Consider the following 25619-nt stretch of genomic DNA (forward strand, 5'->3'; position numbering starts at 1 on the left):
TTCCTATATCTGTGAGCCTGGTTACTCTATGCTTTCTTCACAAACCCAGTGGCAATGATCAGGAAAGGCTTTTGTCCAGAGGAAACTCCCAGGGTGGTATGGGGGACCACCCTGATACATTGATGCTTAGATACCACCCTGATACACTGATGCTTAGGTACCACCCTGATAAATTGATGCTTAGCTGAAAGCTCCTGGAAATCTGCAAAAATAGTCATCTCCAGAATCCAAGAGATAGAAAAGGGCAAGGACTCATGAATTGCTACTTTCCCATGATTGGATGGCACTGTATTACTGATGGTGCTATGAATTAAAAAATAGATTTATTTACTTTATTATTTTATGTGTATGAGTGTTTTGCAAGCATGTATGTATGTACACCACATGTGTGCCTGGTGACCATGGAGGTCAGAAGAGGGCATCACATCCTCTGGGACTGAAGTTACAGACAGTTGTGAACTGTCATATTGGTGCTGGGATTCAAACCCAGGTCCTCTACACAGGCAGTCAATGCTTTTCATCACTGAATCATTACTCTAGCCCTGATATAAGTTTCTAAAAGCTAATTATTTGTTTGTTATTCCCACTTGTCTCCATATGCCCCTGATTTGACTGTGTTCTCTTGCTTTGGGCTTCAGTAAGTTTTGAACTTTGTTTAGTCAATCATTAAACATGAGTTGGTCAAGTACAAATTGCCCTGTACTGTGCAGAACCTGTACAAAGCATTGTATGGAATCAAATTAGACAAGAGGTACATGTGCTACCGTTCAGAATGTTTATCTACAAGGGACCTTTGATCTCCTGTAAAAGAGCTTTCAAATACATTGTAAAGCAAACATCCTAAATTAATTTAGTTATATAAAATGATGAAAGGAGTGAAAAGTTCGCCATCCCAGAATACGCTTCATTGGTGAGGTGATTATTTTAGGGTACAATCAGCTGGAAAATCCCGAACTTCAAGAGGGGGCCACTGGGTCTGTCTTACCTACAGGCCATATAGATTCTCTTGGAGAGTCTCCTTGATGTCAGAGACTGGGCACGGGGACTGCACTGAACCTGTACAAAGCTCTGAAGTAGCCCCCATTTCCCTTTAGCTACTACATCTGCAACCCCATCTTTGACTCTCAAATTTACTACCCCGGCCCAAAGATCTATTTGTCCTTGCCTTCTTTCGCAAAGTTATTGATGTCTAAAACTACCATGCTTTGGCCATTTCATTGGTTTTTATTCTTCTGTAAATATCCCCATGTTTATATAAAGCTAATAAAACTGTAATATTTTTCTCATGTTAATTGGATCCCTGGATCCAACCAGAGTGTCCAGGTAAGGACTAAGAGGGGAGATGGAGGAAATCTCTCCCCCACTTTGTGCAGTGAGGTTTTGCATTTATCTAATTCTCAAATGTAACATAATGCCACAGTAGTGTTGGAGTTCCATGCTGTAAGCTAGTTATTGTCGGGGGGTGTGGGGTGTGGGGGAGAATATACTTACATCTTGAGATGTTTTAAAGAAAAATTAATATGCACAATAAAGCTTCATATCTTATGCACATAAGGTTTCTGATAAAGACATACTTATTGACATAAAAGTTGCAAAAATGTAGCAGCAGTTTCTTTCATTGAATTCTCATTCCCGAGTGAAAGAATTGAGTGTGCCCTTACCTGGCCAATTAGAGAAAGCCATGGCTGACACAGAGGACTAAGGACTCATAAAGAACTGTTAACATTTATTCTTCATATTCTGTTTTCTTCCTCTAATGTCAGAAGGCAATTTACCAGACATCTAAATATTTTCCCCTTTCTTCTGAAGATTTATGCCAAGATTTTACACACACCATGCATGGGTCTTTGGTTGTCATGGGTTTGTCTAAATAACATGTGACTTCCAGTAAGTCACCACAACAAGGAAGATGTGAGACCTCTGCCTCAGATGTTTAGAGATGCTTCACTCTAAAGAAAGATACTCAGCAGCTTTCCTCCAAGGGTGGAATCAGTCAGCCTATATTTTCAACTGAATTGGCTAGGGCTTTGTATTTGGAAATGGTTTGTCTTAAAAAGCTTCAGTAAGTACCCATTTATAGATGCATGCTTTTAATAATTTTAATCTATCAAAGAAAATTTGAAATGTAAAGTTATATGAAATAAACCTTACTTTGTACCAAAAATTTAGACTAACTTTTCAATTTAATAATAAAAAAGGACATCTTGTTATTACATTTTTCTATGAAAAGGTTTTTAATTTAGTGACTGAACTTATTTTAGCCTCCTGTCAAGAAAACAAAAACCATTTCAGACACTAAGCTTACTATTTCAAAAGCAATCTAGATACGGAAAACTGGTTTGTCATGAGCCACTGAGACTTAATATATCCTCTGCCCTAGTTCTGCTGCTGTTGTAAAAAACACCATGAGCAGAAGCAGATTAGGGAAGGACAGAGTTTATCTTAGCTTACTTACATTTCCAGTCTACAGTCTGTCATTGAAGGAAGTCAAGGCAGGAGCTCAAAGCAAAATCCATTGGAAATGAGGCTTGCAAGCTTGCTCTCTGGCTCACCAGTACATGCTCAGCTCACTTTCTTATGTAGTCCAGGATCACCTGCCTAGGGATGGTGCTGCCCACAGTGGGCTGGGCTACATCAATTAATAATCAGGACAATCCCTCATAGACATGCCCACAGGCCCATGTCATCTAGGAAATGCCTGAAATGAGGCTTTCCTCTTAGACGATGCCAAGTTGATAAAGCTACTCAGGACATACTTTTTTACCTTGAATTTTTCTCTCTGTGGTTCACAAGGCAGGACAAGAGTATTATAGCCAAACAGTTTGGAAAAAGCCTTATGTTCTAGTGCAAACACAATTCAAACAAAAATTTACTTTGCACTTTACAAACTTTATTAAATAATGGACATTTCTAAATTTCATTGTCTTATATACACTATTTAAACTATGTTTTCCAAGATGCATTGCTTTCCCCACCAAAAAAAAGTAGGTCAAAAGTGAAATTATAAAAAAAAAAAAAAAAAATGGAACCTTCAGTATAGGAACCCAGTAAGAACTTTTAAGTACATAAACTTTCCCCCCAAGTATATACATAGCCACCCACCTGCAAAATAAACTATTTTAAACAAAAGCACTGAATTGATAACATTGAGGGAACATCTGAGCATGTATACACACAGTCACAGACAGACAGACAGACAGACAGACACACACACACACACACACACACACACACACACACACGGCTCTCAAAGTCTGCAGCCTGGTCCACAGAGGTGATCAATAAAACTACAGATTTATCCTAGAACCCAAAGGACCACATACATTTTGTACAATATGACATCCACCTTTGTAGGTAACACCAAACTGCAAGAAAACACTGTTGTGAAGAATTAATAATTTCTGAGACTCAGACAGAACAGTAACATGGACTATATTGGAATGTGGGTCACATAGACTAAAAAGAAAAAAAAAAACAAAGCAGGAAACTATATCCTCGAACAAGGGTCAGGAAACTTAAAAAACAAAACAAAAAATAAGCAAACAAACAAAAACAAATGATACAAATTTGTCTAGCAAATTCTAAGAACAGAATTCTCATCTTTTCTGCTGTTGCTTTCTCTGGAAAACTAATGTCATGCTTAAATACAAGCAATGAAAAAAAAAAAAAGGAATGTTTTCAGAACCACGTAATTCAGTGCTGGGGATCAGTCTGGGCCTGAGAACGTGAGGCGAGGGCTCCACCACCAAGTGTCACCCTCGGCCCCAAATGTTTTGGTAACTACAGAAGAGTAGAGGGTCCAGAGGACAGGAAACTCAAAGCAACAAGAACAACAACAAAAAGCACCGCAGGAACTAATTTGTAACATAAGGATGGTCACATTTTTAAGTCGCACAGTTGACACTAAAGGGGGATCGGAGTTTAAAAGAGGAAAAGGATTATGGGAAGCTGTCAGTGATTCTATTCCTGCCTACCGTTAACAACAGGCCAGACATCTTTCCCTACAACTCCTATCATATCTTTTTAAATGGACCCAATTGTTTAATTCAAACAAAGAGAAATAAGTTAAAACAGAGGCCAAGAGGGTGAGGAAAGACTCCAGAATGTTCTACGGTGTAAAGTGAGAACAGAAAGGGTACTGTGAGAGAATAGTCTGACTGCATTTATGGAGCCTTCAATAAAATGTTTTTATGAAGTAGCAATACATCTGTCTTCATTTCTCTTCGCATCTGTTCCTATCTACAAGGAGTTAGAGTGGTAGGCTATCACAGTGAAATGTTGTCTAAGACTACAGTTACAACGTAAAGGAAGTCACTAGCTAGAACCCAGCAACCAGAGGCTCGGTTCTTCTGTATGTTCCAAAACACTGAAAGAGTCCCTAGGTTATGGACTGTTTAGAAACTAAACTCTTGCCTCTATCTGTGGCAAAGACTTCACAAGTAGGGCACTCACTCATGCCCAAAGCTCAAGACAGTGCCCATGAAGATCTGCTGCAGGTGGGTCATTTCAATGCATTTTGTCTTATTTTACCTGAGGACTTACTCTGTATTGGTAAGAGACGGGCATTTATAGTAGTATAGTGGGGTGTTTTGGATTATTGGGTTTTTTTTAAGGGGGGCAGTTCTCCTTTAGTTGTAAGAAATAATCAGGTTGTTTCCAGAAGTCTCCTTTATCTTATGTAATAATTAAGTTGGCTTGCATTCTTCTGAGCTTGGATTTCTTTTCTTTTCTTTTTTTTTTAAAAAAGATTTATTTACTATGTATACAGTGAGTGTTCTGCCTGCGCCAGAAGAGGGCGCCAGACCTCATTACAGATGGTTGTGAGCCATCATGTGGTTGGTGGGAATTGAACTCAGGACCTCTGGAAGAGCAGCTGGTGTGCTCTTAACCTCTGAGCCATCTCCGTAGCCCTGAGCTTGGATTTCTTTAAGCCATGAAAAAAATAGTTTATTTCACCTCAGATATTGTAGAATTACTATAATTAGTGGCACACAGTTTGGGCCTTGTCTAGGAACACAGGCAAAGATTTTTTTTTCCTAATAGCAAGTTGGTCTTAGGGCTACATTTTAGTTTTTTTTAATAGTCACATAATGTTGGCATCTACAGGAAATGTGACAGGAACGCCAGTGTGGGAACCTTAACATACACCACGAAGGTATATTTTCATCAGCGATCTCTGGCATACGTCATTCTTGAGTCTTGCCATAAATACAACAGAAATGCCACATATAATTCTTTAAATAACTTTAGTTTCTCTTTTTAAAAACTGTGAAAGAGACTCGTGCTGCCTCTGAGTCACAGAATAAGACTCCTTGGGGTGTGGGGAGGGAGGAGATCTAAGAATTATATGAGCGAGCGCTATAGGTCGGGATATGGGGAAAATGTCATCACCAGCTAGCTCAAAGAGCTGTGCTGTAAAGAAAGAATGCATGTTTTACTCCTCTGGTTATTACAAAATTGTTTTAAACTGGTACATATATTTAAAAAAAAAAACAAAAACCCGCCTCCTCCCTATTGGTAACGTGTAAGCCTCAGGCGCCAGTTCGGACTGTTCTAGAACCCTAGGCGAAGCTGCTGGAGCTGAGACACTGAAATTTCTCCCTCAGAGACTGCACAAGGTTCTGCTGACTGGGTGACGGCCCCCTCCACAGATAATCATTCAGTTTGTCAGAGTCCTTGCACGCTGTCAGGTAAGGGGGAAGCCTGCTGCTCACCGGCTCTTTCAAAGAGCAAGGTGTGCTGCGGTTCCCAGAACAGTCAGGGCCTGGGGTCCTTGGGTCAGACTTCCTGCCCTGACTCAGGGAGAGATCCAGCCCCGCCTCCTCCTCTTCGGACTTTATCTCCACGTAATCGTCTTCATCTCCCTCAGACTCTTTGAAATTGGAAAAGTAGTTCTGTGTCGCTACCTGGGCACTTAAGGGTACATTTCTATTCACCACCAGAACTTTCTGTGAGTCTTGGAGTGTGAGATCCGAGCGTTTTTGAGTGTCCCGTTGACATGAGTCCGCCACGCCCGACAGCAAGTCCTGCTGGCTGGCACCTCTGGGATTCTTCTGTAAAGACAGCCGTTGCTTTTTTTCCGTCTCGCTCGGGTAGTTGATGGAGTCAAGGGACTTGTTTATCAAGACCGAGGAAGATGACTGGGGCCTGCTATACGGCTGGGGTTTCGCGCCCATTGCTTTGCGACCCAGCGAGTTGTACAGATGGCCTGCACAGGAGTTCTCTTTGTGGGGCTGGTTGACCACCACGCTGCATCTCTGCGGCACGGAGCCCAGCAGGGGGTCTGACACTTGAAGAGAAGGCACCGAACAAGCGGCCGACAACTGTCTGGGAACGCTTTTGGCCATGATGTCTAACGTGGGATAGTTTGCCTTTGAGTCTTGCTCTGGCTGGGCACAGAAATCGGCTAACTCTCCGTTACTGTAGGGCGAATGCCAAAGCCAGTCCTCACCAGCGCGCTGGGCCTGGGGAGGTGACGCAGGCCTGTGGAGAGAGGGTTCTTGGGTCCTAGACCAGCCATCCTTCTGAACTTTAAGGGGTGTCTCTCTGAACACGATCTGGTCATACAGTTGGGAATATTCAGCAATCCTGGCACCTGGAAGGCATATATTGAAACAATAAGTACACATAGGATTATCCTCACCTAGGAAGATTAAATGTAAGAACATAATACCCTAAATAGATGTATCAAAAATCAGACAGTAGACTTAAGATTAAGGGTAAGTAGTCCCTGAATGCAATGTTAATTAAAATAGCCCACAGTTTAATAAAAATAGAGTTCATTTAATGGGATTGAATTTCACACTATTTTATCTGAATAGCATATCTACAAGGGTCCAGTGTGTGTCATGAAAATTCCTTTAATCCATAAGATAGTGTCAGTGCTGAAAACAAGCCATTGACAAATGAGAATACCAGAGCTTATGTTCTGCTGTATAAAAGCACCTCATGTCCACTAAAAGAAGCAGGACCACAACGCTGTAGCCACCCCTGGCTTCATGCTCCTCTTGTTCGCCCTCGGACAAGTTTTCTTAGAGACGTTGGTCCCTGGCAGCTGTTTCAACATCCTGCTTTCCAAATAACCCTCTACCACCACTGCCTAGCAGCCAACATCAAGGCAACATCCTTTAGCTCAAGTAAGGACTAGCTCACGTATTCTTTCCCATTCCTCCAAAGCCAAGAGCAAAACCCCATGTCTCCAAGCCATCAAGAACAGATCCCTTGCTCACGAACTCCATAACTGAATGCTATCTGGCACAGACTTAAGAACAGGACGTGACAGTTACTTCCAAAAACACATTTGCTGCCTATAATTAAACCCCAGCCCCTTCTCCATGTTGCCTTGCTTCAGAGTGCAGACATCTCTAAAGATAGGACCTAGATTTTGTAATGCAATGGAGAACATTCTCCCAAGCCAGCAGCACATCGATTCAGGAGCTGTTCCCAGCTGTGACCCTGGCACACACGACTATCATGACATCAAAGAACACCGTTCACCCTGTGTATTGCTCAGACCTCATCTGCACGACATCTGTGAAGGAAGTCCATCCCATCTACGACAACCAGCAAATGACATTAGATATAAATTGGTACTATTTACATGCTTGGTAACCTGTTGTGGGTAAACTCTCCTTTAAATTTCAGTGAGAGACACATTAAGTGGGACTTTGGCTATTTCTTCAGTCTACCTTTCTGGAAGATGGAAACACCTCGCTGGTATCATGTGCTTCTAGCTGTAACTCCTCCGTCCTTTTACCCTTCAACCCCTGCTCCCAGCAACCGAGGCAAACTATTTGTGAATAATGCCTTATTAAGAGTTTATATTCAGCCGGGCGGTGGTGGCGCACGCCTTTAATCCCACTCGGGAGGCAGAGCCAGGCAGATCTCTGTGAGTTCGAGGCTAGCCTGGTCTCCAAAGTGAGTTCCAGGAAAGGCGCAAAGCTACACAGAGAAACCCTGTCTCGAAAAACCAAAAAAAAAAAAAAAGAGTTTATATTTAGACGCTTTGGGTTTTTGACTCCATTCGAAACTGCATTTAAGGACAGAGGATATTGTTCAGAAATTTCTAGAAGCAAAAACTTGGCAAATTGCTCCTTAAGTAGCACAGCAAAGTCTCACAATACCAATTCAAATGCAGCAGCACCTCAAGAGATACTACATAGCCATCTACTTGGATCGCAGTGCTCTGTGTCAGCCATTTTCCCAAAGCCTGGCATGTGGCATTAACTATGAGACCCAACCACAGAGAGCCGGGACTTCAGACGACGTCATATGGTTCACTTGAGCATCCCTCTCACACTGAGCCACAGCTGAATCAGGGGGCACTGAACTAAGTTCCACCAAGTTCTAAAGAGATGACAATGCGAGGGAGAGCAGAACTAATGCAAAATTCAAATAAAAGCATTCTGGCATAAATTTGTCCATAAAGTTTTATTGGAGGACACGGCTCCTGATTTTAGTGCAGCTAATGTAATATAATGTAAAAAATACTAATGTAATAGGTTATGTCTAAAATACTCATTGTATTATTTCTCACGCCTTTTCTCTCTCATACTTTCCTTGTCTTTGCCTAATCAAGCCTCACCCATCCCTCAAAATCCTCCACAAGCCCTAGTCTACTCAAAACCCCTTTCCCGACTTCTTTCGTAAGCCTTATATGGGACTGCAGGAATGGCCTCACTTCCAGACAACCCAAGTTCAGTTCCCAGCACCCACATTGGGCAGCTTGCAACTGCCTGTATGCTCCAGCTTCAGGGGATCCAAGACACTTGTCTAGCATCTGGAGGCACCTGCACACACACACTGCATATACTCAGGCACACACATATGTATGTATAAAATAAATTAATGCATTTTAAAAGTATTCAAACACATGCACACAAACAGAAAAGCTATATGGCTAATCACCTCCATAGGCTAGTTCATTATTGAGGATAATCTATGAGCCTTTGGTCTCAGAGAAACAATGTTGGACACATAACTTCTAGAAGGAAACTGGTCTCAACTATTTCATTACATGGATTTTTTTTCACCCTTTCCTTTTGAGCATAGGGTTTCAAATTTATGGGCCTTTCCTGAGACCACCCAACAGAGTCAAGACAACATAGAAATCAGGCCACAAGCAGGAAAGGGAAATAAGGAAGATGGCTTTGGATTAAAATGCTTCCCATAGATAGCTCCTACTGGGTACTTTAATCTTTAGGTGACAAAGAGGGGGACCATTGATAAAGTCTGATATAATGTATCTCACTAAAAGAGAAAACTGATCTCAGTTATTTCTTGTCTCAATTTTTCCACTTGAGAGAATTTATACCTTGCATGATGCCAGTATGAACAAGACAAATTTTCAGAGCTCAAGCTGTGATTAAATAGAACCTGTTAGCCAGAGGCATAGAAAATGGCTGGCCAACATTGACCTCTTAGCCTAGCCAACCCAGGACTAGTCTATGGGTCAAAGTTTAACTATGACCTTACTCTGCTAATGTCTGTATAGGACATATACACTATTATTACATGATAATATTAGGCTGTCTTTGGTTTGTTTTTCCCTGAAGGTTTGAAAGTTGGAGTTCTTTTCATTAAAGATTAAAAATTGAAATAATTATTGTGGCAGGAGATATCAAACATGTTGATTTCAAGACAGAGGATTAGAAAAATATTGATATTTATGATGTTGCTCATATATAAACAGAAGCATAGAATTGTGCCCTCCCTACATTATACAAAAAGTTCTCAAGGCTATATGAAAATATCACCCAAAATACAGGAATCCAAGGAGTCTCCTTGGTCTCAAATACTATCAGCGGAACAAGATGGCCACATGCTACAAAAGGCTCTAAAAGGTGGGAGCAACTGGACCTGGTTGGGTGATTTATAGGTGGACATGTGACCCGGGGCCTGTAGACCCCAGGGACAGAGTTCAATAAAGATGCTCGAGGGTTTCAGCAGGTGAATAGGGTGCTCTTCCTTCCGCACAGCACCGAGAGCAAGCTCCTGGCAAAGTGGCAAGGCCCATGCGCAGAAGTCTGGAGAATCGGTCCATTCGATTACGACGTCCTGTGCCCAGATAAACAAGAGAGAGAAAAGGAGTCATAATGTCAACTAATTGAAAGCCTAGTGGGCACAGGAAGTGGCCTTGATCACCCAGATGGAGCCAGGTCTGAGAGATGGCAGGCCCCAGGGGCATGCTTCTGCCATGTGGAGGGGAAGACAGCCCTGTCAGGAAGACACCTTGGCAGGGAATGCTCCTCTTTGATGGAGGAGGATGTCAGCAGCAGCCTAGCAACCCACCATGTCAAGAAAAGACCCAGATACAAAGCATAGAAGAGATCTTGTGGGACCCTGAGAAGACAGCAGGCTGAACCAGGGGGCAAAAAGGGAAATGGAACCCCAATCAGCAATCACAATACCTCAAAGGCGGTAAAAAGAATTCATTCAAAGAAGTTCTAGGTCCTCATTCTTTAGTTCTGAGGGACTTGCTTCAAGCAAGCTTAGAGTTTTGCATCTTAATGGCTGGCTCATATTCCAGTCGGTCTGGCCCTGGCTATTACTGGTAAACTGTAGTCTGCTGGCATAGTCAATTCCTCCTCCTCCTCCTCCTCTTCCTTTTCCTCCTCCTCCTCATCAGAAATATTAGTATTATATTTTCTCTAAATGTGGGAAACAATGGCCTGGCCTCAGCTATTGGCTGAAATTACCACTATCAACTTCTCCCAAGGCCACCTGTACCACCCCACCCACAAATCCTCCTGGAGTTTGACATTAGTCACTTTCTGAAACTATAAAACAACCTGCTTGGGGAGACGAGCATTGGAAAGAGGATGTAACTGACTTTAAGCATGCTATTGCCAGGAGGAACAGAAATGCACTCTAGTCTCTCTCACAGTCACACAGAAGTCAATTTTTACTTTAATTTTATCATAAAGAAGAATTCAACGAGTCCATAAAACCCGTCAGAAAAAAAGTCCAGGCCTGCACTTCTTTATCTGGTAGGAAATTGCTGAACATGAAAGCTTTTGATAATACTTTAAATTATGGTGTATTTTTTCCCCTCATGGATTGATTGAATTCATTTAGGAATTAGATATCTCCTTCTTACTGTCTATTTTCCATGGAGATAAAGAAATCAAATGCAGAAGGAGGAGGTTCGTGGCATCTGCGGGTCTGAGTGGCATTGATGTGCACAATGTGCCTTGTCTTGAGGCTGATTTACTGACCCTGTTAATGCCATTTGGTTTTAACTTCCATATTTGTGGGGTTTTTTGTTTGTTCATTTGTTTTTGAGACAAGGTTTTTCTATGCAGCCCAGGCTGGACCCAAACTAAGATCTTTGTGCCCTGGCCTTCTGGGTGCTGAGATTATTGGTGTGCCTTATCGCGTCTGACTTGGTTTCTGCTTTTAATTGGAAAACTGACTTTTTTTCTTTTCATTACTGAAGTAGTTCTTTGTCAGGAAATAGGATTTCTTTCCTTCTCTCTCTCTCCCCGCTTCTCTGGCTCTTCCCTTCCATTCCCTCCTCCCTTCCCCCTCCCCCCTTCCTCCCTTCCTTTCTTAACAGGATCTCACTATGTAGCCCAGGCTGACTTAGAACTGGGTAGAACTCATAGATCCTCCTGTTTCCACATCCCAAGGCCTGGAATTTCCAGCTGTGTCACAGGGCACGATAAGGGTAGGATTACTTAAAATATGGTGGATTTAAACATACAGATACCAGGGACTACGGATGTGGCTGAATTGGAAGAGTGCTTGGCTAGGCCAGGGTTCAATCCCAGTGCCACATAAAACCATGTGTGGAGGCACCTACCTGCAACCCCAGCTTTTAGGAGGGGGGTGCAAGGAGATCAGAAGTTCAAGAGGTTCAGTGACACAGGGAGTTTGAGGCTAGCCTGGGCTACTCGAGTCTCTGTCTCAAAAGAGAAAAAAAGACAGATTGCTATCCCTAAGCCCAGAAATCAGTGTGCTGGGAGGGATGAAAAGATCTCCTAAGGAGAACGTCCCTCTTGAGTTTTCTTTCACCAAGCTGCATGATTTATTCACAACTGGAGGCTTCTCACAGATCAGTGCTTCATTCTGTCTTTCAAAATGTCACACCAGGAACCACTTGCTCTGGCACCCCTGCTTCTCGCCCAGGTTACATCTAAAAGCCCAGACATGCCCACGAAGGATGTCCTGCGGAAGAATTAAGCTTCTTGGAAACACGGAGTTACAAGACCGAGTGAGACGGTGTTGAACGCGCAGTAGCTAGCTGCCATTTAAAGGCACCAAGTCGTAGCTGAAATACGTGAGCGCAAATGAACTGTGGTTTAGAAAAACGCATAAAAGCGGGGGGCTAGAGATATAGGTCAGTGCTTGAGAGCACTGGCTGCTCTTCCAGAGGACCTGGGTTTGATTTCCAGCACCCACACGGCAGCTCACAACTGCAACTCCAGTTCCAGTAGATCCAACACCCTCTGCTGGCTTCCTCCGGCACTGCATGCACATGATACACAGGCATACATGCAGCAATATACAGAAGATAAAAAAATAAATCTTTAAAAATGACTCATTTTTTTTCGTCTTTGCTAGCAGACGTGGGCACTTCTTTGTTGTACGTACATGCTTGTGGCTGTGTATGCCTGTGTACATGGAGGCCTGAGGCTCATGCTGAGTGTCTTCCTCAGCTGCTCACCACCTCGTCTTCTGAGGCAGGGTCTCTCACTGAGCCTAGATTGACTGGCCAGCCAGCTCTAGTGAGCTACCCTCCTTGTCTCTGCCTTCCCAGCCTTGGGTGACAGGCATGTCATGCTGTACCTGGCTTCTTACATGGGTGCTAGGGAGCGCAACTCAGGGTCTCACGTTGTATGGCAAGCACTTTACCAATGGAGCCCTCACCTCACCTCTGTGCTGGGGGTGAGCACTTTGGTTGCCGTTCTGCAACAAACAATACAGCAGCCCTGTTCTAGGTGATTCCCAACCTCAGTGGTTTTGAGGAGCACCTGCTCCCCAACACATTGCAGATCCATAGGGAAATGCTCATGTGTCTTTCATAGGTTAAAGCAGTTAGCTTCGTTCACATTTCAGGCTCCCTTCGCGAAACCTTTTCCTACAAGTACGAACTCCATAGTAATATTACATGTGCACCAAACCCTGAGGCCCAGTCATGCTCTAGTTTATGTGATTCACTGAAGTAAAGTGGGGAGGGCCGGCAGCGGCTTGGTGGCCTGTGTGATATGAGACTTGAATGGCTGTTCTCACAGGCGCGTCCGCTCTAAGGACAGCTAGAATTGGGAAGCCTGTTCCCACACCTGACTGTCTAGAAGGAAGAACAGAGCACAGAACATACCAATGGCAGGCCCTCCTTGCCTCTTCTCTTCCAAGATGGCCACCAGGTCTTTGTGAGTGGGCTTATGTTGACTGGATGGTGGCTGCTCTAACTCTGGGCTTCTCACTTTCAAAAGCTGATTTGCCTTCTTAATCTTTTGACTATACTGCCTTGCCATCATAAAGACCCTGCTCTTGGTCTTATCTGTAGCCTCCATCCCAAGGTCAGGGCTTTCTGGGTCTGCTTGGGGCAGGTTGTAGTTGGCCAGGTCATAGGGACTGTCCACAGGAGGCACTTCACTGGCCAGAGAGAGTGGGTTAAGACTCATGAAGGAGCCTTCTGTAGAAACCAGGTCATCTTCGCGGGAGCAGTTGGCCCTGCTAGCTCTGGAAACCCGGCTTTTCCCAGGCGTGAGAAAAGTCTGGCTCCCAGGAAGGGACAGCATAGATGTGGCACGTCCTGCATCTCTGCTCAGCTCGCGGGTATTCTCCACATACAGCCTCTCCGGCACATCATCTTTGCTCACAGGAAATGCTGCGAGGAGGCGGTCTCTCGCTTTGTCTTCATTTTTCTTGATGTAATTTTCCAGGTCGTTCCAGATTTCATCTACTTCTTCGGACAGTTTGTCTGAGAGGGCCTTATCTGCAATAGGCAGGTTACAGCGGGGGGAGTCGTATAACAAACTCAAATAGTCAGTGTCCGAGGGTCCCTGATGGTAAGACACATCGTCCTCACTGAACTGGAGGCTGTCCTGGGAGACGAAGGGTCTCAGGCTGTCACAGCATGCAAAATCAGCTTCCAGACCCAGGAAGGTGCTCCTTTTGGGCTGCTTAAGGCTGCTGCATTTGAAGTCCAGTGATGGTGGGTCTGGAAGCCCTATGGTGTCATAGATGTTCTCTTCTACTGCTTGGAGTTCATGCATGCTTTGGTTAGATGCCTCTTGACCACTGGGAGCTGCCTCTTTCTTTGGGTAGAGAGAGCTTGTACTGAGGCTAGCCTGCCTCTTTGAGAAGGCTAACTCTGGAGTGCTCTTGGGGCGAAGAGAGTCTCTAGGTGATTTGGAGAGAGAGAATTCAGCTTCATCCCGCTTAGCAACCATTAACTTCAGGTCTTCGAAACTTATGTTGTCGTAGACGTGGTCGATGTCATCGATTGTCAACTCCACAGATGACCCAAAGGGAGTCATCCCTCCCTGGCCTCCTGGTTGAGGGCCATTCTGCAGTTCTCTCCTGGGACAATACTGGGAGCCATCACTGTCCCTAACTCTTACTTCGGGAGGGCACGTGTTGCTTTCTCCGGCGCTGCTGGCCCGCCGGACTATCCTGTGACCGGAAGTGGAGAGCTCTGCGGGCTCGATCAGTCCCAGGTGCCAGCTGCAAGGGCGACTCGGAGTGTTCTCCTCACACAACCTGGTGGAATTGAGATCCGAGGAGGAAAAGGACGGGACGAACATCTGGTAGTCGTCGTCGTCGTCTTCGTTCTCCTGTGGAGACCGGCGGCTGGGAAACAAGGACTGCCTGACGTGGTGATCCGTCCACAGGCTTCTGATGCCCCCGCCCCCACGAAGCAGACTGATGATGGCAGTGCTGCTTGGCTGGCTGTTCCTCTGGGCAGGAGAAGGTGTGGCAGAAGTCAGCTGGGAAGAGCCTTCCTCTCTAGAAACCTGAAGGAGACAGACACGTAGCCACTGAATTATTGCGTCACGGGGAAGATGAATTATTGGCCACTGGGGGTATCTCACCCATGTAGCTAAGACTGCCACATTGCTAAAGAAAATGATCACCAGACATTGTTGGCTTTCAATTGAGTTGAGGGGAACGTCAGATTTTTGAAAAGGAGGCTGAAAGGGCAGGGATATTTATTTAAAAATTGGGCTTAAGCAATTTGCAGATCTTTTCTGTAATTAGTTTTCATGCTCAGTCTATGAACTAGGTATGGATATATCAGGATTATTTATACTGAGGAAACCCAGGCTCCGGAATAGTCAGTAACTTTCTTTTCTGGTTAGTGGTAAGGGTAGAGGTCAAACCAAACTGACTCCACAATCTTTGCTCCCAAACAGAACAGAAGCGAAATACAGCGAGTGTGGTAGAAATCCATTGGATAAATGAGCATGCATTGGGGCCCATGCCTTAATACCTGCTCATATGCAAGACTTTAGGGATCCCTCATTTCAACGTCTTACTCCTGAGAGTCTTTCATAGTTTCTAGTCTTATCAGGAGCCCCTTCTCACACTCAGCACACTATTGTTAGGAGACAGAATTCTGCTAGGGAAGCAGCACACTGGTAACTTGTTTATTTTCCTTGCATGGCTTTTGTCTTCATAAAGCTGTGTAGTTCTGAAGTGGATGTTCCTGGGTGGACTTTGTTGAGAACTGGTATAAAGTTTCCCAGGATGGAAAAGCTTTAACTCCAGCATTGACTTAGGTCCTGAGAGGGGCTTGGCTCCAGGATTCTATCACAGCTGCAGTAAAGGTCAAGGTACCTGACCTAATTCGGTGACCCAATTTATGCAAAGATCAGAAAATAAGTTCCACAATGAAGAACCAGTAAAGTTATAAAGCTTCCGATGGAAGCAAATCGTATCTGAAAAAAACATGAGTGCGTCCTAGAGATGCTGAAATCACCTCCAAGTTGAAGCTGGTTTTTAGACATCTGAAAATAAGACAGAGTCTCACTGTGTAGCCCTGGCTGGCCTGGAGCTCACTTAGATCCTCCTACCTCTGCCTTCCAAGTGCTAGCTAGGGTTTTGAAATGAGGATACAGCCTTTATCAGCAAGGCCACTTGGTCTCTCTGCTAAACCATGGTGTAAATGGGATTTGGAGAAGAGATGATCAGAGCCACATCCTTATGGATAAGGAGGGTAGATATTTAACCCTTACATGAGAAACTATAAGTACTCTAGGAATTGTCAATTAAGAAAACTCATCAGTGGCCATATTGGAAAAGTCACTCAGATCAGGATATAAAAGCTCTTCTTTCGAGGGAATAAATCTTCCACAACTTCCAATAGGACAAACCAGTTTCCTTTTTCTTCAGTGGTGAGATTTTAACCCAGGACCTCAGGCATGCTAGGCGACAGGCATCGCTCTACTAGTGAACATTTACCAACTCCTAATGGTTTGTGCCAGGAACACACGTCCTCCTTAGACACAACTTGATATAGCAAAGTTTCACTGTATCACCCATCACACCTGCTGCGCCAGCAGAAGGATTACATTATTAGTTGTGATTTTTTTTTTCTTTTGAGATGGGTTTCACTATGTTGCCCAGGCTGATCTTCAACTCCTGGGTCCACTTATTCTTCTTGCCTCAGTTTCTCCGAGTAGCAAAGACTTGGGTGTGCTATTGCACCCACCTTAGGACCATAGTCTTCAAAGGGGTACCTCATCCTTGTGATTGACAGCCAGGGCTTTGGGAAGGGAGCTATACCCAGGAGGTCAGGCACTGGCCTTACCATGAAAGAGGTACAGGGCAGTATGAGACTGCCCACACTAGCTTTAAGTGAAGGCTACTGTCTAAGGGTGGTTACAGCTGCTGAGGTGAGATGTGAGTCACAGGGATGGTTAGAACTGCCTGAACTGCAAGAGACGAAATGGGGAGGGAGCGAGTTGAAAAGAATGCGTTTTCCCTTAAATCAAGACGAATTAGCTAAAAATGCAAAGTGACTAAGAACGTCAAAATGTCAAGTAAATGGTGACACTTCGGGCTGGGGATGAGACCAATAAGAAAGGACACCGAGGTGAAAGGGACCCACAGCGAACCCTTCTGGAGAAATGTGGCCATGCTTACCTTCTGGATATCGTGTGCAGTTTCTGAAAAATAAAAAAAAAAAATTTAAAAAAATGTTCTAAGTTTGAGAATTTAAAATGTATCTCATATATAGGTAAGCATTCATATTTTTATATGGCTTGTACACATATTGCTAATAATAGACACTCAAGAGCTTCCTATCTCTTGGATCCAGTTTTCAAAAATGTCCCTCACTTATCTGTTCTACATCCTCTACCATAGCAGAACCACTTTATATTAAGGCCCAGAGCCATCTCCTGTATCCCTGAGAGCAACAGCTCATGGTAAATTATTCCCAAAACTTCCTAATAAAAATATGAAAAAGAATGCCTGTGCCATAGGCCATGCGAGTCCCCTGAAGACATGGGAATGTCTTTTTTGGTTTTTAGACATTTTGGGACTTTAAATGAAGACAAAATCTTTATCTAGAAGGTCTCCTTAGCCCTGTCATGGAGAGGGATTTATGTAGGTATCTTATAGATACCCTGATAATACACATTTCATCATACAAGTGTTTAGCTAGGTAAGCTTATAGAGTACTTCTCTTCCCACAAATCTCTTTCCCTAGAGGTATAGTTCAGTCTGGTGTTCATTTTTTCTGGGTCCCATAGCCACTCTCTCCCACCTTATTGCAATATAAGTTGCTCTGTTGGTTCTTAAATAAAGATACAATACACATCAGAGTATTTTCTGCTAAATCTATAGGCATGTGTTAGTAGATAGAGATCGACTTTATTCTTTTCAACAGCAGAACATTCCATCATAGGTATGAACAGACTATTTCCTACTAGATGGGCATTTTATATTGTGCTATTAAAATGCTGCAAAACCCAAATCAAGTTTGTTTCCTTATAGAACTACTCACTGATTGACATCTTAAGAGTTCTAGAAATATTCCTTCTTCTTGTTTTTAGGCAGGGTCTTGTGTACCACAGGCTGGCCTTGAACTTGCTATGGAGCTGAGAATGACCTTTCCATAGTGCATGGGTGGTCTATCCAGAAATTGTGGTTGTTTCTGCAGTTAGTATTCTACACCAGGGGGAATATGGGAGTTGTACCAGGTTCCCTGAGCACGTGGAATGAGAGTTGACCTTTGAAAATACAGTCCCCTACCATATGAAGGCCTAGCTGTACTTGGGACGAATACAGAGTTTTAGTCATACTTGTTGACACATCTATATGGGCTGAGAGGTCTATTTGTTGGGTCAAGGACAAATGACCACTTTGAACTTAAATGGGAATTACTAAATTTTGCTCAGAAAAGTTGTAAAAACTTACCCTTCTACCAAGAGTTTTACAGTGTCTTTCCATCAAATTCATAGCTTCCTTCCCTCCATTTCTCTCATTTAAATGAATAGTTTTTCTAATTACTGAGACAAATGACTTTTTAAACTTTAAATTGTACTGGCACTTTGTTTCTTCTGGGAACCTGGGACATATATATGTATAGACATATAGCATATACATTATATATGTTATTACATGTTTAGGGGTCCTTTTCCTTTTGCTTTTGCCAATAACCATTTCTCTCTATGATACATGTTAATTTTATGTCTGTCAGACATGTTGCAAATAACTTGCACCAGTTGGCTGTTTTGCAACAGGATACTTTTGCTTATAGAAACATTTCATCTTCCTGCAATCTGGCTATCAAACCCGTGAATCTACAACGCACCTAACACATAATTTTCTTCTGTAAGGTTTGACAAAGAATGAAAAATGCAACTCTATTTTCAGACTTACCGCTGGTCTTCAACACTTTGTGTGACCGCGAGGAAGGCTCTGAGGGGAGAGCAAAGCCAGCATTATTTGCAAATCAATACTTGCCCTCATAAATAAATTAGTAGCTTATTGACATTTTTAAGAGCTTTAGAATTTTTTTTTTTTAATTTTAGACAGGCTTTCATGCATCTTAGGCAGGCCTCTGCTATGTAGCTAAGGATGACCTTGAACTCCCGATCTTCCTGCCTCCATTTCGTGAGTGCAGAGATTACCAACACAAAGATCACAGGCACGAGCCCCCATTATGTGGAGCTGGAGAAAGAACCCAAGGCTTTGTACATGTCAGGCTAGCACTCTATCAACTGTGTAACATCCCCGGACTCTAGAAAGGCTCTGTCCAATTTACTCAAATTCTCAGAGCTCAGAGATACTCAGGTGCAAGCAATTCACTCTGCTGAAGTGGTAGGATAAACTAAAGGGTCGGGAGTCACGGAACAGAAGGGCAGGTGCCACTTTGCCAACCCACCAAGCAGTGGAACAACCTCTGCAGCTTCCGCTGCAGCCTATCAGCTGGCAACTTGTGAGTTCATATTCCAGGCTGCGCACCTTACCCATGCTTCGGATCTCTCAATCTGAGCTCCCTGCTTCCTCTTGAACTTTCACCTGTATTTACTACCAGCTTATCAATGACTTTTCTCTCGAAAGCTAATGACCACGATGCCATTCTCAGCCTATCTTGCTTCCATCCACCAGTCTAGAAGGCTTTTAGTGAACTGACTCAAGTCACCAGTCTGCATCCCTAAGCCTGACCCAAGTCACCAGTCTACATCCAGGCCTTCATCGTTTCTCCCCTAGACTAGCATGGCTGCTGTGCTGGGGTGGGGTGCGGAGGCTCCTTGTCTACTTGGTTCTGCACACGAAGCCAACTTCTATTAAAGGCATATATCCTCACAGTTGAAAACCCTCCTTTGCCTCGCCATATTCACAGGTGAGCATGGCATGCTAAGCCTTCATGATCAGGTTCCTATCTGCACCCCTCTATCCTTATCTCTCTCCACTGTGCCTTGTCTCCTCCACCTCAGCTCCATCCCTCACTCCAGCCAGGCTGAGCTGCTAACAGTCACTGCTTGTCCTGCGGCCTGTTGGCTCAAGGCCTAGGGCTCTGCCGGGATGATTCCAGCGCTCTGCCTCAGCCTCACATGCCATCATGGGCATCAGTCTTCGACTCCATGAAATCTCTCTCCTTCCAGGAATCTCTTTGTCTTTTCACTCTCTTTTCCATCCACATATGCCAAAGCTTTATCAAAAAGACTGGTATTTATTTATTCATTCCTTTTTTTCTGTCTCCCTCATAGAAACAGTAAGTGCTATTTATCCTGGCATTCCTTGCTGATAGTAAAGGGTAAAGTGGACTTCGTAAACACTTCTTCATATAAAACCAAGATTTGAGAGCTCAGAGAATACTAAGCAAACACATATCAAAATGTTAGGCTTGAATACTCTCGGGTGTATCATTCACAAGGTCTACTTTTTACCAGCAACCACAAGCAGAGCTTAAGGGAGTACTTGCCAACGGTGAGGTGCTGTATAAAGCGGAAGTAATTGGTTGATACATTTTATTTGTTTATTTAAGACAGGGTCTCACTGTGGAGTTCTGTCTGGCCTAGAACTTACTATGTAGATCAGGCTGGCCTCCAACTCACTGAGGTCTTCCTGCCTCTGCCTGGGACAAAAGGCATGTGCCATCATACCTGGCTGGTTGACATATTTTATATTTACTGGGAGAGAGAAGTAAAGAAGTGTTTTAAAGAAAGGCTAGAGAGATTTTTTTTTTCCATCTTTCTTTTTGGTAGCCTTAGATGTATTAAACTAACAACCAGCCAGAAAATGCCTGTCAGTCAGCAGAGCACCCACTTCCTGCCTCTCGGCATTACAGTTCCCCTTCAATGGCAACTTCCTGCTTACCAGATTTCCGCCTCTGCCGATATGGTGCAGAACCTTCTTTAGAGCCACATGGCGTCTTCATCTGTCCCTCAGGACTGTACCAGAAGCCTGGATGGTCTGCAAAGAGGAGGGTGGCTGTAATTTTTTGAATTTTGTGCTACACCAGAAACACCAGTAATTCTCGGGTGCTAAAGGTTCTTGTAGATAATCAGAAGGGGCTTTTTTTTTTTTTTTTTTTAAATGGGTGAGTAAATGCATTGTAGTGTGTGTGTGTGTGTGTGTGTGTGTGTGTATTTTAATTGTGGGGGAGAGGAAGAGTCCTCCATGGAGGCACATCTGACAGTTTTAGGACCTGCAGAAACCAGAAGCATTGCTAGTCGCTGAGTGCGTCACAGGTAAACCAGGGGAATCAAAGTAGAAGAAAACCCACATTTTAGGAAGGGATGATCATGTCTGCTCCTGCTGCTAAGATGGAGTGAACAGGGACTAGTTTCTCACAACTGACATTTCACAAGCTTTGAGAGACACAAACGGACAACATCGTCTTCTCAAAGAATGCTAAGGGAACAAAAAACTTACGGATGGCATCCATTTCAAGTATTGCTTGCTTGGCCTGAAAGAGAAAAAAAAAATGTAGATATAATTGAATTTTTTTTCTCCAATTTCTTCTTTAAACTACCAAGTATGATAGAGATCTTATCACATCTGAATAAATGAATTTTAGAAAACAAAATATTTTTTAAAAAACCTATTTCTTTTAGGCCTTAATACATAGTTCAGGGGACTCAAAGACTATTCTCATGGGGATTAGCAGATGCTGTTCACTGGGGGAGACCGGCTCCCTCTTATTCCCCCAGGGTACTCTTGAGCAGGGAGAAATGAAATATATGTAGATAGAAGTATAGAGGAGAGAGAGACAGTTAAAAACGCAGGATAGCCTCGAGAGGGCCTGGGTCCAAACCCACCGGCCCCTTCTGTCTCTGCTAAAGGGCTTTTTAAAGGAATGCCAATGGGTGGCTCAAAAGACCTCCCCCCAGCACAGCCAAGTGCAGACCATTCCAAACACCTGGTGACCATGAACGTGGTCAAGCAATCCCCTAGTGCAGCCCTGCTGGGTAAAGCAAGCTCAGATCTCACTAGGAAACCTTTGTGGGCCCCCACAGTTCACTTGGCACAATGCAGCGGAGACTGGACGATTAATTTTCACTGTCAACTTGACACAATTTAGACTCACCTAGGAAAACAGTCACAATGAAAGACTGTCTAGAGCAGTGGTCCTCAACCTTCCTAACACTGCAACCCTTTAATACAGTTCCCCATGTGGTGGTGATCCCAACCCTAAAATTATTGTCATTGCTACTTCATAACCGTAAGTTTGCTATTGTTATGAATTGTAATGTAAATATCTGTGTTTCCCAATGGTCTTAGGTGACCCCCAAAGGGATCGTGACCCACAGGTTGAGAACTGCTAGCCTAGATCAAATTGGCTTGTGGGCACATCTGGGGTAGTGGTAGATTATCTTCTTGATTTTGTTAATTGGTATGGGGGGGCAGTTGGCATGGTCACAACCCTGAGGCTGTGTCCTGAATTACGTAAGAATAGAGGCAGTGAGTTCAGTAGCAGGCCTGTATTCATTTCTCTCTGCTCTGGACTGTGGGTGTGACGTGAGAAGTGGCTTCAAGCTCCTGCCTCGGTGTTCCCGGTGTGACGGAGTGTAACCTGAACTGTGTGTGAGCTGAAAGGAACCCTTCCTGCCCGAGCTGCTTCTTCCGTCAGGGTTTCACGGCCACGGAAACGAAGCAAGATCCAGACTGCAGCATCCACGGCCTTGATGTAGAGACACGCCTTTATACAGAGCCTGTACGTGTGTTCCTGTGAACTTTAAATCAGCTCTAGGGGTTACTTACCATATCCAACAGGTAGATAGTTTTATACTGTATTGTTCAGGTGGGGAAAAAAACCAAAAACCAAAATACCAACTGCATGCATACTAAGTATAGCTGGCATTCAGTTGCTCTCACGTTCCAGAGCAACCCGAAGGGAGTGAAGGGAGTGAAGGGAGTGAAGGGAGTGAAGGGAGTGGCTCTCACCTCTCTGGATGTGCTTTCTCAACTGTAAGGTGGGATTTTTTTTTTTTTCATTTTTCGAGACAGAGTTTCTCTGTGTAGTTTTTTTTTTTTTGGTGCCTGTCCTGTATCTTGCTCTGTAGATCAGGCTGGCCTCGAACTCACAGAGATCCGCCTGGCTCTGCCTCCCGAGTGCTGGGATTAAAGGCGTGCGCCACCACCACCCAGCTCAACTGTAAGGTGGAATAGCAGGATCTACCCTTCTGAGTGCTGTTAGGATCAATTGACAGGCACAGGCATGACCCCTGTCTCTACCCTTCTGGGGAATGGAACCTGATGCCTTGAGGCTTCTGCTCTCCACACACTTAGAAGTTTTACCCAGAATACTTTGGGGTTTGCTGTTACTGTATGTGGCCAATGCTCAGAGACTTAGAAATAGGTAAGCTGAACTGTCTTAACCCACCATTCTGCCAACTGATTCAAGGGGGCGCGGAATCAGTTGAGGCGACACTTCTTGCTTTTCAATAGTGTTTACATTTCTCCCCAGGGTAATATAATTTAATCTACATACACTATGTTATAATAACTAAAATGACTTTGTTTCTAATTTGCTGCGATCTATGATATCATGCAAAACTATTTGGGCTGAGTGGTAATCACACGTAATTAAAAAATAAAGATGGAGGCACAGACAGGAAAAACCATTGAGTTACCTTAACTTTGAGAAAAAAAAACAGTTGCCTATTGCATTCAGTTGTATTTCTATGTTATATCTGGAACTTGAAGTTACTAGTTTGAATGAATTTCAAACACAAACGGTAGCTTAATCTCTGGAAAGTGGCTTTCTTGTTCCACATTAATATTTAAAATGAAAAAGCATTTACTCCATCTTTATGCTCAATTAATTTGACTCAGTTTATAAACTATACGTATAAATGGGGCACGATGTGACTAGTTCCAAGAAATTCCCTTAACAAAGTTAATCCTTAAGGAGGCATAATCCCCTTCAGTCTTGTAAATTATTTCAGGAAAGAATTCTTTCCACGTTGTCCACTAGGTGTCAGCTGAGGCCCATCCGGGAGCTTAGAGGTCTGGGTGGAGGTTGGCAGAATTCAGTGATTCAACAGCTGTGTTGACATTAGAAGACCCGGTTATACATTTCTTGCTGTTTAAAGTGTCCCATTATACATTTGTTTGATTTCGCAGAAATAAATATATTTTGAAAGCTTTAAGAAAACAATTGAATAGTCTTGATGAAAGATCTAAAAAAAAAACCCACCTTCATTTTATAACCCTACTTAAACAGGGCAAGGAGTTATTATTAACATTATAGTGGATAAAGTATACTAATCATGTTTGTTTTCATTTCTAGTTGGGGGAATATGGTTTAGAGGCTCCTTGGAGCCAAATTTTGACTTGGGTTGGAATCTGAATTTGGCCATGCACTAGTTGTAAAACTTGAACAATTTACTTCCTGCTTCCAAACCTCTGATTTTATTCTCTAACATGGGAAGAACATGACCCATCTCTAAGATATTTTACTGAGTGTGAAGTAAGAATACAGTGTACTTATCACAATGTATATGTGTTCAATAAGTTGTAAATTAAAATCCATTTTTGATCCTAAATGGACTAATAACTTGGGTGAAAAGAGTTATTGTATTGTGCCTGTATTAATTGTTTTAGGCACCAAGGGAAAAACCACCAGGAATACACAGATCGGAATGAAGAGAACAGGCGTGTAAGCTGTCTCATTTGGTAATTGACTATAATTGCCTTTCAGAATCTTATTAAGCAATTTGATTTTCCCAGGATTCTTGTAAACAGTAGGTGGGGCATATCAAAGACATGGTGCCATCTCTCCGAAGGGCACTGCCTCTGAGTAATCATGAGAGAAGGCAATCACTGTTCTGCACGAGTTCCCTTGTATCTCGCGACACTCGATGAAGTGAAACTCGCACCTCAGTCTAAGCACATACCCCTGCATACTCATTTCCTGAACATAAAGCCACTGCTGGCACAGCTCCTAGAGACCAGGCTGAACATCTTTTCAGAACATGTAGAAGGCAAGCTGTGTACATACTGTGGGCATACTGGGTACACCTGTGATCCCAGCAATCAGGAGGCTGGGGGTCAGGGCGGGGATGGGGGTGGGGTGGGGCGCATGGTTGGAAGTGTTCAAGGCTAGCCTGGGCTACATAATAAGACCCCGTCTCAATCAATCAACCAACCAACCAAAGGCAAATTTCTTCTTTCCTAGAACTCCTTCCAATTTTTTCCACCCAGCACCACTCTTACAACTGATTCTGTTTTCTGTTCAATTTCTCTTCTCTTGGTCCCATCACAGACATCCCACCATCCTCATAGATGGTCACTCACCCCTTTATCTTAGGCTTTGCTGCTTTATTTCTAATAACCATTTCCTCTACTCCACAGTAGCAACAGGGCAGCAGCCCCTCCTAGAACCTGAACACACCAGGATTGCCCGGCCTCCCAGGTAGGGTACCAGGAACTGTCAACTCCAGATTCCATATTTCCCGATGAACCAGCTGACCACAGACCGGAAGTCTCTCCTCCACTCCAGCCAGGAATCATAGTCACTAGAGCTACAAGCTCATGAACATGGGCCCTTCTCCTTATTGTAGGAACCTTTTGCGCCCCAGCTCCGCCACCCCTGGAGAGGAACTCATGAGTGCCATAGTTCCTTAGAGCAGTTTCTATGTTGCTAAGCCATTTGTCACGACACCGTCACACGGACTCACGTGGCAGCCTCAGGTGGGTCACTGGTGCCT

General features: G+C 43.6%; 1 protein-coding gene across 9 annotated transcripts in view; it reads right to left on the reverse strand.

The window, feature by feature from the left end:
* Window positions 1-2868: 2868 nt before the first annotated feature.
* The window catches only part of Plekhg1 (pleckstrin homology and RhoGEF domain containing G1), a 209754-nt gene continuing 187003 nt past the window's right edge, over window positions 2869-25619 (reverse strand). For all 9 annotated transcript variants that reach the window (XM_052750975.1, XM_052750968.1, XM_052750969.1 and 6 more), the window contains 6 exons: window positions 21340-21373; window positions 20782-20877; window positions 18838-18876; window positions 17095-17117; window positions 13322-14963; window positions 2869-6595 (listed from right to left, as the gene is read on the reverse strand). In XM_052750975.1, the coding sequence (XP_052606935.1) occupies window positions 5562-6595; window positions 13322-14963; window positions 17095-17117; window positions 18838-18876; window positions 20782-20877; window positions 21340-21373 (2868 nt within the window). In that variant the 3' untranslated portion in view covers window positions 2869-5561. The remainder of the gene's footprint in view (window positions 6596-13321; window positions 14964-17094; window positions 17118-18837; window positions 18877-20781; window positions 20878-21339; window positions 21374-25619) is intronic.

This window comes from Peromyscus californicus, unplaced genomic scaffold (genome assembly GCF_007827085.1).
Source record: "Peromyscus californicus insignis strain IS unplaced genomic scaffold, ASM782708v3 Scaffold_22__1_contigs__length_63687245, whole genome shotgun sequence".
Lineage (NCBI taxonomy): Eukaryota > Metazoa > Chordata > Mammalia > Rodentia > Cricetidae > Peromyscus > Peromyscus californicus.